Here is a 13,019-nt window from a genome sequence, read left to right as displayed (position 1 = left end):
TTATTCTGTAATGTATGTGGCTGTTCTTATCTAAAGCTCTAGATCAGGAGCTTTAGATAAGAAATCAAACTTGATTTTATTGAGGGCCACATCAGAGTTCTGTTTAACGGGGTGGGGGAGGGGCAGGGGAGGTGTGGCCAGCTCGATGTCACTCATGTCAGAGGTGCCTGTGGTGGCTTGAGTGCTCTGCCAATGAAAATGGGCTCCCAAGCTCCGTTTTCGCCTGCGCCGGCCTCTTGCAACCCTCTGCCAGCGAAAACGGAGCTCATGAGGGCTACCTGGCTGAGCCACCACTGGCCAGTCCTTCACTGTTTTCAGGGCGGCCCCACCCTGCGGGCTGGATCCAGCCCATGGGCCTTGGGTTTGACACCCCTGCTCTAGATGATGATACCAGAATAGAAATGTTGCCTGCTGTACTTACTGTATTTATTCTGTGGGTTTTTTTTAAAAAAAAAAAGCACAAATCTTTCATAGGGAAAAATAGAACTAAACTCAGAACAAAACTTCAAAATTTTAGAAATAGAACATTCAAAATGTCTTTCAAATTCAAATTTTTTTACACACCACCTAGGATTTTTCATATGCCTCTTTGAAAAAGAAGATTTGTGCCACGAAAAGAGAGGACATAGATCAGTGCATTCTAATTTATACTGTTTAGAAATAATGACTAAAAGTTACATATCAGGACAGGCAAACCAGTGTAGCATCTACACCATTCAGTTAATTTTTAATCCACCTGAGATCATCTGAAATAGTTCGTATCCATCCATCAATTCCAACTTCCAACTTCCAAATACCAGTACCATTTTTCATAAATATCCCTTCCAAAGTCATATTACTGCGCCCATACCTTAAATAGGTTGAATTGAATGGTTACCGTTAAGTGTTTAGAAATTCAGAAACATGAAAGACTTATTTGGAAACAGCTAGCAGCAAGACTCTCCAAGAGACCTGTTATATAGGAAGGCACTTAGAAAGAACTGTCTCATATGCATATAAGAGCCAAGGTGGTGCAGTGGTTAGAGTGCAGTACTGCAGGCTACTTCAGCTGACTCCCAGCTGCAGTTCAGCAGTTCAAATCTCAATGGTTCAAGGTTGACTCAGCCTTCCATCCTTCCGAGGTAGGTAAAATGAGGACCCAGATTGTTGGGGGCCATAGGCTGACTCTATAAACCGCTTAGAGAGGGCTATAAAAACACTATGAAGCGGTATATAAGCCTTAAGTGCTATTGCTATATAATGTACATGGGGATATATTAATTTTAAAATTAATAATAATTCAATTGCTGGAATTTGTACTCCCATTCCATTAATCTCAATAAATCTTACTGAAGAGAATTTTGAGAATTGTGCTTGGAAAAGAATCACAAAGCAGACAGTCTTCAGTGCAAGTAGCTTCCCATTGTTCCTCTTTAGCTGAAATGTTGCTTCTGCTTAGATCCCGTTTTACTGTGTTCTCAAATATCCCTTCATCCACTTCTCTTGTTCTGTCTTTCTATATTTCAAAAACCTATTACTGAAGTTTTACTTATAAATCTGGACTATCTGTAGCAGCTTATTTAATTTCTCATTTTTACATACTATTGAACAAACTGACACATTTAATGAATTTTATGAGTATGAATGAGATTGGTGTTTATAGTTTTTTCCTCTTTTGCATTTGAAATATTTTCCAATGACATAAAAAACAGATAAATTTTTATATAGGGCAAGAAGCAATGGGTAGAAACTAATCAAGGAGAGAAGCAACCTAGAACTAAGGAGAAATTTCCTGACAGTTAGAACAATTAATCAGTGGAACAACTTGCCTCCAGAAATTGTAAATGCTCCAACATTGGAAGTTTTAAAGATATTGGATTACCATTTATCTGAAGTGGTATAGAGTTTCCTGCCTAAGCAGGGGTTAGACTAGAAGATCTCCAAGGTCCTTTCCAACTCTGCTATTCTATTCTATTCTATTCTATTCTATTCTATTCTATTCTATTCTATTCTATTCTATTCTAATCTAATTCTAAATTGCAGTATATGATTGAAATTTGTGTGCTCATTTCACTATGGAGCAGCCTATATGATTTTTTTAAGTTAGCACTCTGTTTACATTACCTGACTGCACATTGCCTGATTTAACAATCATGTATTATAGGATGTTTAGGAGAAAATGCATAAAGTTGGTTTTGGGATCATCTTTAATCCTTCTCTCTTTTACCCTATAGATGGTATTCACAGTGTTACAGCATATTGCACCTTAAGGGTTACCATCATCACTGATGACATGCTTACAAACAGTATCACGGTACGACTGGAAAACATGTCCCAAGAGAAGTTTCTCTCCCCTCTGCTGGCTCTCTTTGTGGAAGGCGTGGCTACTGTACTGTCAACAACCAAGGAGGGCATTTTTGTCTTCAACATTCAAAACGACACAGATGTTAGCTCCAATATTCTGAATGTGACATTTTCTGCCCTACTTCCCGGTGGCATTCGAAACAAATTCTTCCCCTCTGAAGACCTTCAGGAGCAGATATACCTCAACCGGACACTGCTCACGCTGATATCTACTCAACGAGTATTGCCTTTTGATGATAACATTTGCCTGCGGGAACCTTGTGAAAACTACATGAAATGTGTATCTGTACTGAAGTTTGACAGCTCGGCACCATTTATTAGTTCAAATACTGTACTTTTCCGACCAATACACCCTATCAATGGTCTGAGGTGTCGCTGTCCCCCTGGGTTCACTGGTGACTATTGTGAAACGGAGATCGACCTCTGCTATTCTAACCCGTGTGGAAACAACGGCCTTTGTCGAAGTCGAGAGGGAGGCTATACGTGTGAATGTTATGAAGACTACACTGGTAAGTTATTCCTTGGTGTCTTAAATATTGAGAATGCGTTATGAATTTAGGAAATGGCACTCTTTTGCTTTTTCAATTAATTATAATTGTCTAATGGTCGTGTAACCTTTGAACTCTTATTTATAAATACAATTATAGGAAAGGCCATAGTCAGAAAATACAACTTCCATAGAAACCATGTTGCTTCAGTTTGGTCACTCCCAGCCCTGAGTCTCGGTAAGGTAAGGAACTACCTCCACTTCAGAGGTGGGTTTCAGCAGGTTCTGACCAGTTCTGGAGTACCGGTAGCGGAAATTTTGAGTCCTTCGGAGAACCGGTAGTAAAAATTCTGATTGGCCCTGCCCCCATTTATTCTCTGTCTCCCGAGTCTCACCTTATCGGGAGGAAATGGGGATTTTGCAGTATCCTTCCCCCGGAGTGGGGTGGGAATGGAGATTTTACAGTATCCTTTCCCTGCCATGCCCACTAAGCCATGCCCACAGAACGGATAGTAAAAATTTTTGAAACCCACCACTGTGCCATTTGAATTCCTCCTACTTGCTTATCTCTGTTCCCTATCTTTGTCCTTTTGGGTGATCTGCACAGCAGCACTTCTCCACAATGGTGGCGTTGCTGAGACTGAAGTAGAAGCTCTGGACCCTCAACAGTCTCAGCTGGCCATCTATACCTTATGAGGTATCTCAATGTCCGTACAATATATGGTGGGTAACCCAGTGTAGCACACTTCCCAAGGCAAAATTATTTATGCTACAGACAAGCTGTAATCCTGGAGATAATTTCTAGGAAGAGCTTTATGTTTAGGTAAAACTTGTTCCATGATTGTATTTTAAATATAGAAAGCAAGGTTCTGAATTGAAAGTCTAGCACAGAGTGTAAGATAAATTGTTTTAATCTAAGTACCCGATCTGCATTTCCCATCTTAAAACTTCCTGAGGTAAAATTCAACTTAACATTCTTCATTCCGAATCACAGTTAATGGAATGTGTTGAAATGAGAGATAGAGCGTTACAGGTAATTCTCAACTTACGAATGGTCATTTAATAACGGTTTGAAGCTATGGTCTGTAAAGCACTTCTGGCCATCATAAAGCATCATACCACACTCATCCCTCTCATGCTCACATGATCATGATCTGGGTGCTTGGCAACCTCTTCATACTTATGACTGGTTATCAAGCACTTTGTGATCGCCATCAAGAGCTGTGGTAGTGCAGTAGTTAGAATGCAATATTGCAGGCTACCAGTAATTCCGCTGACTGCCAACTGCCAGCAGTTCGGCAGTTCTATTCACCAGCTCAAGGTGGACTCAGCCTTCCATCCTTCTGAGTCAGTAAAATGGGGACCCAGATTGTTGGGGGCAATATAAACTGCTCTGTAAACTGCTTAGAGAAGACTGTAAAGCACTGTGAAGCAGTATATAACTAAGTGCTATTGCTATTGCTATGTGATTGTAATTTGCAAGCTTCTCTGCCAGCTTCCCCAGAAAGTCAGTGGGGAAGGTAGCAGGAAAAGCTACAAGCTATTGCTGCCTGCCCAAGGATTTCCACTCTCCTCCGTGCATGAGGTAGGGTGGGAGTGGAAAACCTTTGTTGAGTTGCAGAAACAAAGCTAAGGTCTTTAGGATCCCTGCTTCATCTCTCCAGGCCAGCACAGGAGTTCCTCTCCCCTCTGTGTGTGGAAGGGAACTTGTGCACTAGACTGAAGAGAGAAAGCAGGGATTGCGAAGATTCCTTTCCAGTCCAGCACATCACTTCCTGTCCCCTCCATTGGTAGATCCCTATCTTATCTCTCCATCCCAGCATAGAAGTTCACTTCTGAACACAGAGGGGTGCTACCTGCCCTCCTTTGGCAGGCAGCTCTTTCACTCCATCTGCTCAGCAATCCATGCTGTCATTTAATGATTGCAGCTTGGAGAGCCAAGATTGCAATCATTGAGTGAAGTGATCGTGTGGGCATCCCACTCCATGAGCCCATCACTCAACAACCTAGGATTCCAGGCCCTATTGTAGTTGTAAATTGAGGACTACCTATACTCTCCTACTGAATGGTTTCTCTGAACCAAAAATAGATTGACATTTCCTGCTATTGGGTATGGTCTTACCCCTTGTTGGTATTAATGTTGTAGGAGCAGGCACATTATCTGCTGGATCCAACTTTACATTATTTCTTTGGACAAAGCTGATGTAGGCATGTTACCTACAACAGTCAAGGAAACAGCACAGATTGTCTACCTTCCCTTAAAGAGCAAAGGTGGTGCAGTGGCTAGAGTGCAGTATTGCAGGCTACTTCAGCTGACTGCTTGCTGTAGTTCGGCAGATCGAATCTCATCTGCTCAAGGTTGACTCACAATTCCACCCTTCTGAGGTGGGTAAAATGATTGAAGGATCCAGATTGTTGGGAGCAATATGCTGGCTCTGTAAACTGCTTAGAGAGGGCTGTAAAAGCACTATGAAGTGGTATATAAGTCTAAGTGCTATTGCTATTGCTAAATGGTATCAGTTGAGGGAACTGTAAATATGTAGCTGTGCCAATCCATAACTGTCATTTTTGTCTTGTTTGTCGTTGGGATTTCAATACTATACAACATCTACTTTTGTAGGTGATTTATCTTCACTGAGAGATTGAGAGCTTATGTTTAAATATGGGTTATTTGAAGCTGGAAAAGATAACATGGTAATTGAAAGATAGTGTCAAAATAGTAATAGGGCGCATTGTGTAATGAAAAGGCTGTGGCCTTAAAGATTGCTTTTCAGATGATCCCTGCAGATAGAAAAATCTGGCCATGAACCATGCAAACTTAGCATGTGGATGTGGGGTGAGTGATTCACCAAGGAAGCATAATCTTTGGAAACAGACCAATCTGATGGGCATCGCTCCAGAAATAGTTCCCTGTGATTCAATACTTAAATCAGGACTGAGAATCTGAAAAACAGAATTCCATAGTCTAGTAAGAGAAAGCACAGAGTACTGTCATTTGTTTCAGAAAAATTATGCCTTAATAAGCAGGTAACACATATCACATTTTTGTATGAACTAGTATATTGATTTTGAGCTGCAGTCCTGTAAAATCTGGAGTTTTAAATAGTGACTTTGGGACAGAATGTGATGTAATTTGCAGTGATGGAGATCAACGTTGTAGGAACAGCACATAGACCGAAAGAATTTTGTGCAAAAGAAAGGGTTGATCATAAGGCGTAGTAAAAATCCTTTCCAAAAATGTGGTGGCGTTGATTCTGGATTTTGAAGCAGAAATAAAGAAAGATTTACCTGCTGATCTCTGCCATTTACTCCTGTTGCCATGACATTGTGAGAATTATTTTTTAGAAATTCTATATTAAGAGTTGCGCCTAAAGAATATAATAGATTACCCATGTGGATAAATAAAATACCAGTGTCGGTAGTCCTCGACTTAAAACATTTCGTTTAGTGACTGTTCAAAGCTACAACAGCACTGAAAAAAGTGACTTATGACTGTTTTTCATACTTACAACCGTTGCAACACCCTCAACACGATCATGTGATCAAAATTCGGAAGCTTGGCAACAGACTCATATTAATGACGGTTGCAATGTCCCGGGGGGGGGGGTGTCATGTGATCCCCTTTTGCAACCTTCTGACAAGCAAAGTCAATGGGGAAGCCAGATCCACTTAACAACCACTTTACTAACTTAACTACTGTGATTCACTTAACGACTATGGCAAAAAAACTCACTTCACAAATGTTTCACTTAGCAACAGAAATTTTGGGCTCAGTGGCGGTTGTACATCAAGGACTACCTATACGCGAACATCAGCATAATCTGAGATTTGGCTAAACTTAGTCTATTCCTGTAATATTTAAATATGATGCCGCGTGGGTGATAGAGGGAGCACCGCGTTGCTCCCATATAACACCTATCCTGCGCGGCCTGCACTGGCTACCGGTAGTCTTTTGGGTGCAATTCAAGGTTTTGGTGACCACCTTTAAAGCGCTCCATGGCTTAGGACCGGGATACCTTCGAGACCGCCTTCTGCCGCCAATTGCCTCCCAACGACCTGTGCGCTCCCACAGAGTGGGCCTCCTCAGGGTGCCGTCGACCAAACAGTGTAGGTTGGCGGCCCCCAGGGGGAGGGCCTTCTCTGTGGCGGCACCAGCCCTGTGGAACGAGCTCCCTCCAGGATTATGACAACTACCCGACCTCCGGACCTTCAGACGGAAACTGAAGACGCTATTGTTTCAGCGTGCAGGACTAGCCTAAGATAAAAGGTTTTAGCATATCTTAATGGGGTTTTTATAGGTTTTTTATTTTTTAGTGATCAGGCCATGATATTATCTAGTTTTAATTGGGTTTTAATGTTTATTTATTGTACTGTTTTAATATGCCTGTGAACCGCCCTGAGTCCTACGGGAGATGGTGTGGTATATAAGTTCGATTAATAAATAAATAAATAAATAAATAATGCGCAAAGGCCAAACATTTGAGAATGTAAGAAATATGTAGTGATATCACATACCAGAGCCTTCCTATTCTTATTTTTTAATGTTGTCATTGACTTTAAAGATTGAGTTATCTGTGTTGAAATGGTAATACACCAAAGAATGCAGCATTTTTTGGAATATCTAAAATGTAACCTTATCGTTTTAAGAAATGTACTCAACAAATAAACAAAAAGTAAAAATATTTTTAAAATAGAAATAAAAATTTCCAGCGCTTTGCCATGATATAATGCTGACTTATAAAGGAAATATATTTTTTATCCCTGAACATTTTGAGTTTCTCTAGAACTTATGTCCTAATAAAAACCCTTCTTTTCTCACTTGTTTCCATTTTCGCTAATGGCCTGAAGCTTTTCATTGTTGGATGTAATTTATACATGTTGAAAGTTTCTCAGTCTTCAGGATTATTCTGTTTCAAGGAGTAAGGTATACAGCGGTTTTACAAGGCTATTTCTGAAATGGAAATACCCCCTAATTATAATTATCTGGAGCAACTGCACTTCCTATGATACAAGGAGATGAGTGATAAGGACACATAATATTTGTGGGTTTAAATCAGATCTGGAACAGCATTTTTTCAGGCCATCAGGCACCATCTATCTTATGTGCTAAAAGGAACAAGGGAAAATTTCCAGAAGAATGTTTTTTTTTCTCCTGTCTCTTTCAAGTAGAAAGCAAGGCCTAAATTCCTTTAGGTTTGGCTTCATGTGGTCCATGAAAATACTGTATATGCTTTGCTGTGGTATACCCATGAAACATTTAAAATCATGACCCTTGGCTTAATTTTTTTCTGATTTCAAGTTAGAACTGTAAACCTGACACATTTTTCTCAAAGATAGCACATGGTCTTTGAAACATGTGCTGGGACAATATGTTATGAAAAAAGTACACTTTTTAGAACTGAAACAAAAAAAACCCACTTTATTTAATTCTGTTAACAACTTCTTTATTTAAAAGATTTGTATGAGACCCATCTTAAAACACAACTCTGTCGGCTCACAGCAGCAATAAAATCTGAGCTATAAAATACATAAAAGCAGAAATCTGTCGAACACAATCAAAACAGTGGTGCAATCTAAATTTCTTTCCTACTGGTTCTGTGGGCGTGGCTTGGTGGAAGGGTGTCATGTGACTGAGTGGGCGTGACTATGTGACTGGGGGATCAAAAGACAGAAACTCACTAACAATGTCCTGCTGGAGCAGGGTTGGACTAGATGACCTGGATTATCCTCTGAAGCTGCGTCTAGTGCCAGGTTTGTAGTCCTTCCTTCCTCTCTCTCCTTTTTTTTCCTTCCTTCCTTCCTTCCCTCTCTCTCTCTCTCTCTCTCTCAACGAACCCCCCTACCCCCCCCCCATTTTTTGCCTAGCAGGCTTCAGCTTTTTTACTTTTTAAAAAATGCTTTTAAAAGTAAAAAAAAGCGTCTGATGATCAGGCACCTCAGCTGGGATTGTCAGAGCCTTGTTTCGACCCTTTAAAAGCATTTTCGGACAAAGAGGTTGTAAAAAATTGCTTTTAAAAGTTAAAAAAAAAAGGCTCTGACAATCGCGTGGCTCAGCTAGCCATGGGGGGGGGGGGAACAGAGATTTTTGTTACCGGTTCTCCGAACCACCCGCCTCCATTGCTACCGGATCGGCCAATCTGGTCCGAACTGGGAGCATTTCATCCCTGAATCAAAACCTAATGCCTCAGTCATCCCCTTGCAATGTCCCAACAACCAACCTAAAATACCCTCTCTCTATCCCAGTGCCAGGTCTTGATGCCCTTCTTCAAGGCAAAGGGGTGGGGGCTGCTGGATCACTGGGGAGGGGGGAAAGTATTCCATAAATTGTGGCAGTCATAGACAAGGCACGCTTCCAAGTTCTCCCTAAGTGGCAAAATTTTGTGGAAGCCAATCTCATTGTACACATGTTGCGCTTTGACAGTAAAGGTTGAATTGAATTGAAGGGACTTGAAGCGTGCTTACCCTATCCAAAGTGGTAGGATAGGAAGATACTCTCAGCGAAGAGGTGGTCCCACAAATAATCTGATCCTATGCTATGTAGGTCTTTAAAGATGATAATCAGCACATTGAATTGCACTTGAAAGGAACCTGGAAGTTTGCGCAAGAGAGGTGTAACATGGGCAAAGCTACAAGTTGCAGAATCCAATCTGGGTCAGTCACCGGGACCAGGGGTTTTGTCTTCCAAGCTTTCAGTCTTGTGCTGGTGCCCATCTTCAAGGAACTTCTCTCTAGCAGTTGCTAGAGATTGGATCCTGCAACGTTATCCCGGGACACCTACATTCGCCTTCATTTGTGTAAATTCCTAGATTGTGCATGCTGCTACATTCTGGACCAGTTTTAGTTACTACAACTGGTCTTCAAGGGCAGCCCAATGTTAAGCGCATAGCAGTAATCCGATAGGAAGTAACTAAAGCATGAGGAACCATAACTAAAGAATCCTGGTATAAGAAATGGCACAATTGGCGTCCAAGATGAATCCGTGCAAAGACATCTCTCACACGCACACACCCAGCCATGACTGCCACCAACTCATTGAGGGGGGGAGTTGATTTAAATAGTTAGAGTTTATATGCATACATGTTCCCAGTCATGTGAATCGAGGTGGCGCAGTGGTTAGCGTGCAGTACTGCAGGCTACTTCAGCTGACTTCTAACTGCAGTTCAGCAGTTCAAATCTCACTGGCTCAAGGTTGACTCAGCCTTCCATCCTTCCCCATTTTACAGGTAGTTCCTCAACTTACGACCACAATTGAGCCCAACATTTCCATTGCTAAGCAAGGCAATTGTTAAGTGAACTTTGCCCCATTTTACAATCTTTCTTTACGCAGTTGTTAAGTGAATCATTGCAGTTGTTAAGGTAGTAACATTGTTAAGTGAATCTGCCCCCCCTCCCCCCCGATGACAGAAGGTTGCGAAAGGGGAGCACATGGTGTTGGGACACTGCAACCGTCATAAATATGAGTCACTTGCCAAGAGTCCGAATTTTGATCAGATGACCATGGGGATGTCGCAATGGTCATAACTCTGAAAAACGGTCATAAGTCACTTTGTCCAGTGCCATTGTAACTTCCAACAGTCACTAAATGAACTGTTGCAAGTCAAGGACTACCTGTATTTTATACTAGTATTCTTTGATGAGAATAGTAAATGGGTTGAGGACAGAGAAGTCAAAACATGGTGGAACTTGTATATTTCAATTACTCATTGCAAGCATAGCATTTTTAGTATTGTTGCAGTTGTTTTCATTGTGGAAAGATCTGTCAACATTTGGAAGGAAGAAAAAAAGTTATTGATTAATTTGATTGCATAAAAATAACATACATACATGTCTTCCCTGAAGAAGCACTTTCCATATAAATTCAGTCAACTCCCATGATCTCACAGTCATATTGGCTGGCAGGCAATAGGACCTGAAGCCATCATATTGAAGAAAGAAGGTTGGGGAAGATAGTTGTTGAACACTGCTGTAGAAGACAACTAGGTCCTTATCTCTTTTCACTCAGTGAGTGAATTTGAGCTAGGTGTTCTCTATATCTTGTCTTTTTATGTACACTGAGAGCTTATGCACCAAAGAAAAATTCCTTGTGTGTCCGATCACACTTGGCCAATAAAGAATTCTATTCTATTCTATTCTATTCTATTCTATTCTATTCCATTCCATTCCATTCCATTCCATTCCATTCCATTCCATTCCACTCCACTCCACTCCACTCCACTCCATTCCACTCCACTCCACTCCACTCCACTCCATTCCATTCCATTCCATTTAATCTGAAAATTGTTGTGAGAATACACTAAAAAAGAACAAAATGTACTGCCTTAACTTCTGCAGATGAGGCAGGTTTTAAATAAAGGAGTAAACCTATTTCTAATGAGTAAAATAAAACATTTTTATCTGGAAAACTGGAAAATTAATATATATATATATTTTAATATGTGATAATTTTATAGAACACCATGTTTCCCCCCCCCCCTCCCCATCAGCTTAATGAGAAGTATTTGATTTCTGGGGTAGGTGGGTGTGTTTGTGTCAAAGGACTGTTAATGGTTTCCCCATTACTCATTCTGCCAAGATATTATTAAGTGAGAGTGTGTTAACTATGTGTCTGTGTGCACAAACATAGGTGTACACATACATACAGACATTATGGAATGCTGCTTTAAAAAAAACACACATAATTTTCCTTTAGTCTTAGTTGCTGAATTCTGAGCTGTCTCACTGCTTATATTTGTCTATTACGGTCTTCAAAGGGCATCATCAGTTGACCTAGTCCTAAGAGCCCCAGGTGCTATGCCATCATCCCAACATCTTCTGGACTCTCCCACCCCCAACCTTACATCTGTTTTGTTTGTTTTTTTTTGCCTGCAGAAATATTTTCAGAGATCAAAGTCTTGGACTGTCTCTTGAAATCTAGTCCTGAGATTCAGTATTCTTGTTTGCTCTTTTTTTTTTTTTTTAAATTAGTTTTCAGGTGGTTTGACAGGATTTCTGATGTTACAAAAGCCGTTTAAAGTGCTGGAATTAAGGAAGCTTTGTGTGTGAAAGTGATACGCCTCCCGTCAGTATAATCACCATATTTTCCAATCTTCATCCACAGACGGATTTTAGTGTTTCGGCTTGGTAACGTGCTGCCATCGCGGGCAGGAAAAAGCCATTGCTGTTGAGAACATAATCATGCGTTTATGATTACGTTCCAGGATAACGGGGGAAAAATGGCTTTCTGTAACACATTGTGAATACAGATAGGAAAATGGAGACTGTGGGGATAAACATGTACCAAGGGAGGGGCAGTATACACTTACCTTCGCTACCAGTTTGCAAATGTGAGTGCGCGCAGAGCTTTCCGCGCAAGTGCAGAGCATCAAAAATGGGACGCAATGATGTCCGGGTGGGTGGGCGGAGCCTCCCACAGCTGCCACTACTGGTTTACCAGATAGAACCAGCTGAATACTGCCACTGAACCAAAGATTATATGTTCGGAATGTAAAGGGTTCCAGGTATAAGAAGAAAAGGGCCGATTCCATCTCATTCAAAACAAGAACACTGCTAAAGTAATCTTATTAACTAAAGCAGTAGTAGTTAACCTGGTCCCTACCGCCCACTAGTGGGCGTTCCAGCTTTCATGGTGGGCGGTAGGGGTTTTGTCCGATACTGAAGCACTTTTTCTTTTTTTAATTTAATTGCATTTTTAAAAAGTTTTCATAGTATTATTTAAAAACATTTTCATTAGGTTTTCATAAAATTCCCCGTGACAATTTAAGTTTCTGAAAATATACTATTTGTGTCGCCCGCACATAAGTTTAGTTCACATTATGTAAGTAAAACTAAATGGCGCTATAGTGCGACCGCAAACAAAAGAGCCTCATCCCAGAATAGCTCGCGCATCTAACCCCACACCACCCATACTGTAACAGACAAGCAGAGCTGGTAGCCGGTGTCCTCCCCACCCCCAAAGCTACCTTATAAATCACCATTACTGTGGAACCGATGGGCGGTTAGAAAATTTTACTATTAACAGAGATACAAAAGTGGGCAGTAGGTATAAAAAGGTTGACTACCCCTGAACTAAAGGATCACTGTAAAACTTTGAAGTCCAGTTTATTTGCTCATTTCAGTCTTTTCAAATTGCCTTTTAAATGAACTACTGTAGATGACTCCAAAGAACATTTTATTATCAAATATTGCATTC

At 40.8% G+C, this 13,019-nt stretch overlaps 1 protein-coding gene across 3 annotated transcripts in view; it reads left to right on the top strand.

The window, feature by feature from the left end:
- The window catches only part of CELSR1 (cadherin EGF LAG seven-pass G-type receptor 1), a 187,637-nt gene that overhangs the window by 55,362 nt on the left and 119,256 nt on the right, over positions 1-13,019 (top strand). For all 3 annotated transcript variants that reach the window (XM_058191494.1, XM_058191496.1, XM_058191493.1), the window contains exon 2: positions 2,214-2,852. In XM_058191494.1, the coding sequence (XP_058047477.1) occupies positions 2,214-2,852 (639 nt within the window). The remainder of the gene's footprint in view (positions 1-2,213; positions 2,853-13,019) is intronic.

Source organism: Ahaetulla prasina, chromosome 7 (assembly GCF_028640845.1).
Source record: "Ahaetulla prasina isolate Xishuangbanna chromosome 7, ASM2864084v1, whole genome shotgun sequence".
NCBI classification, from domain to species: domain Eukaryota; kingdom Metazoa; phylum Chordata; class Lepidosauria; order Squamata; family Colubridae; genus Ahaetulla; species Ahaetulla prasina.
Note: the sequence above shows the minus strand (reverse complement) of the source record. Positions and strands in the feature narration are given on the sequence as shown.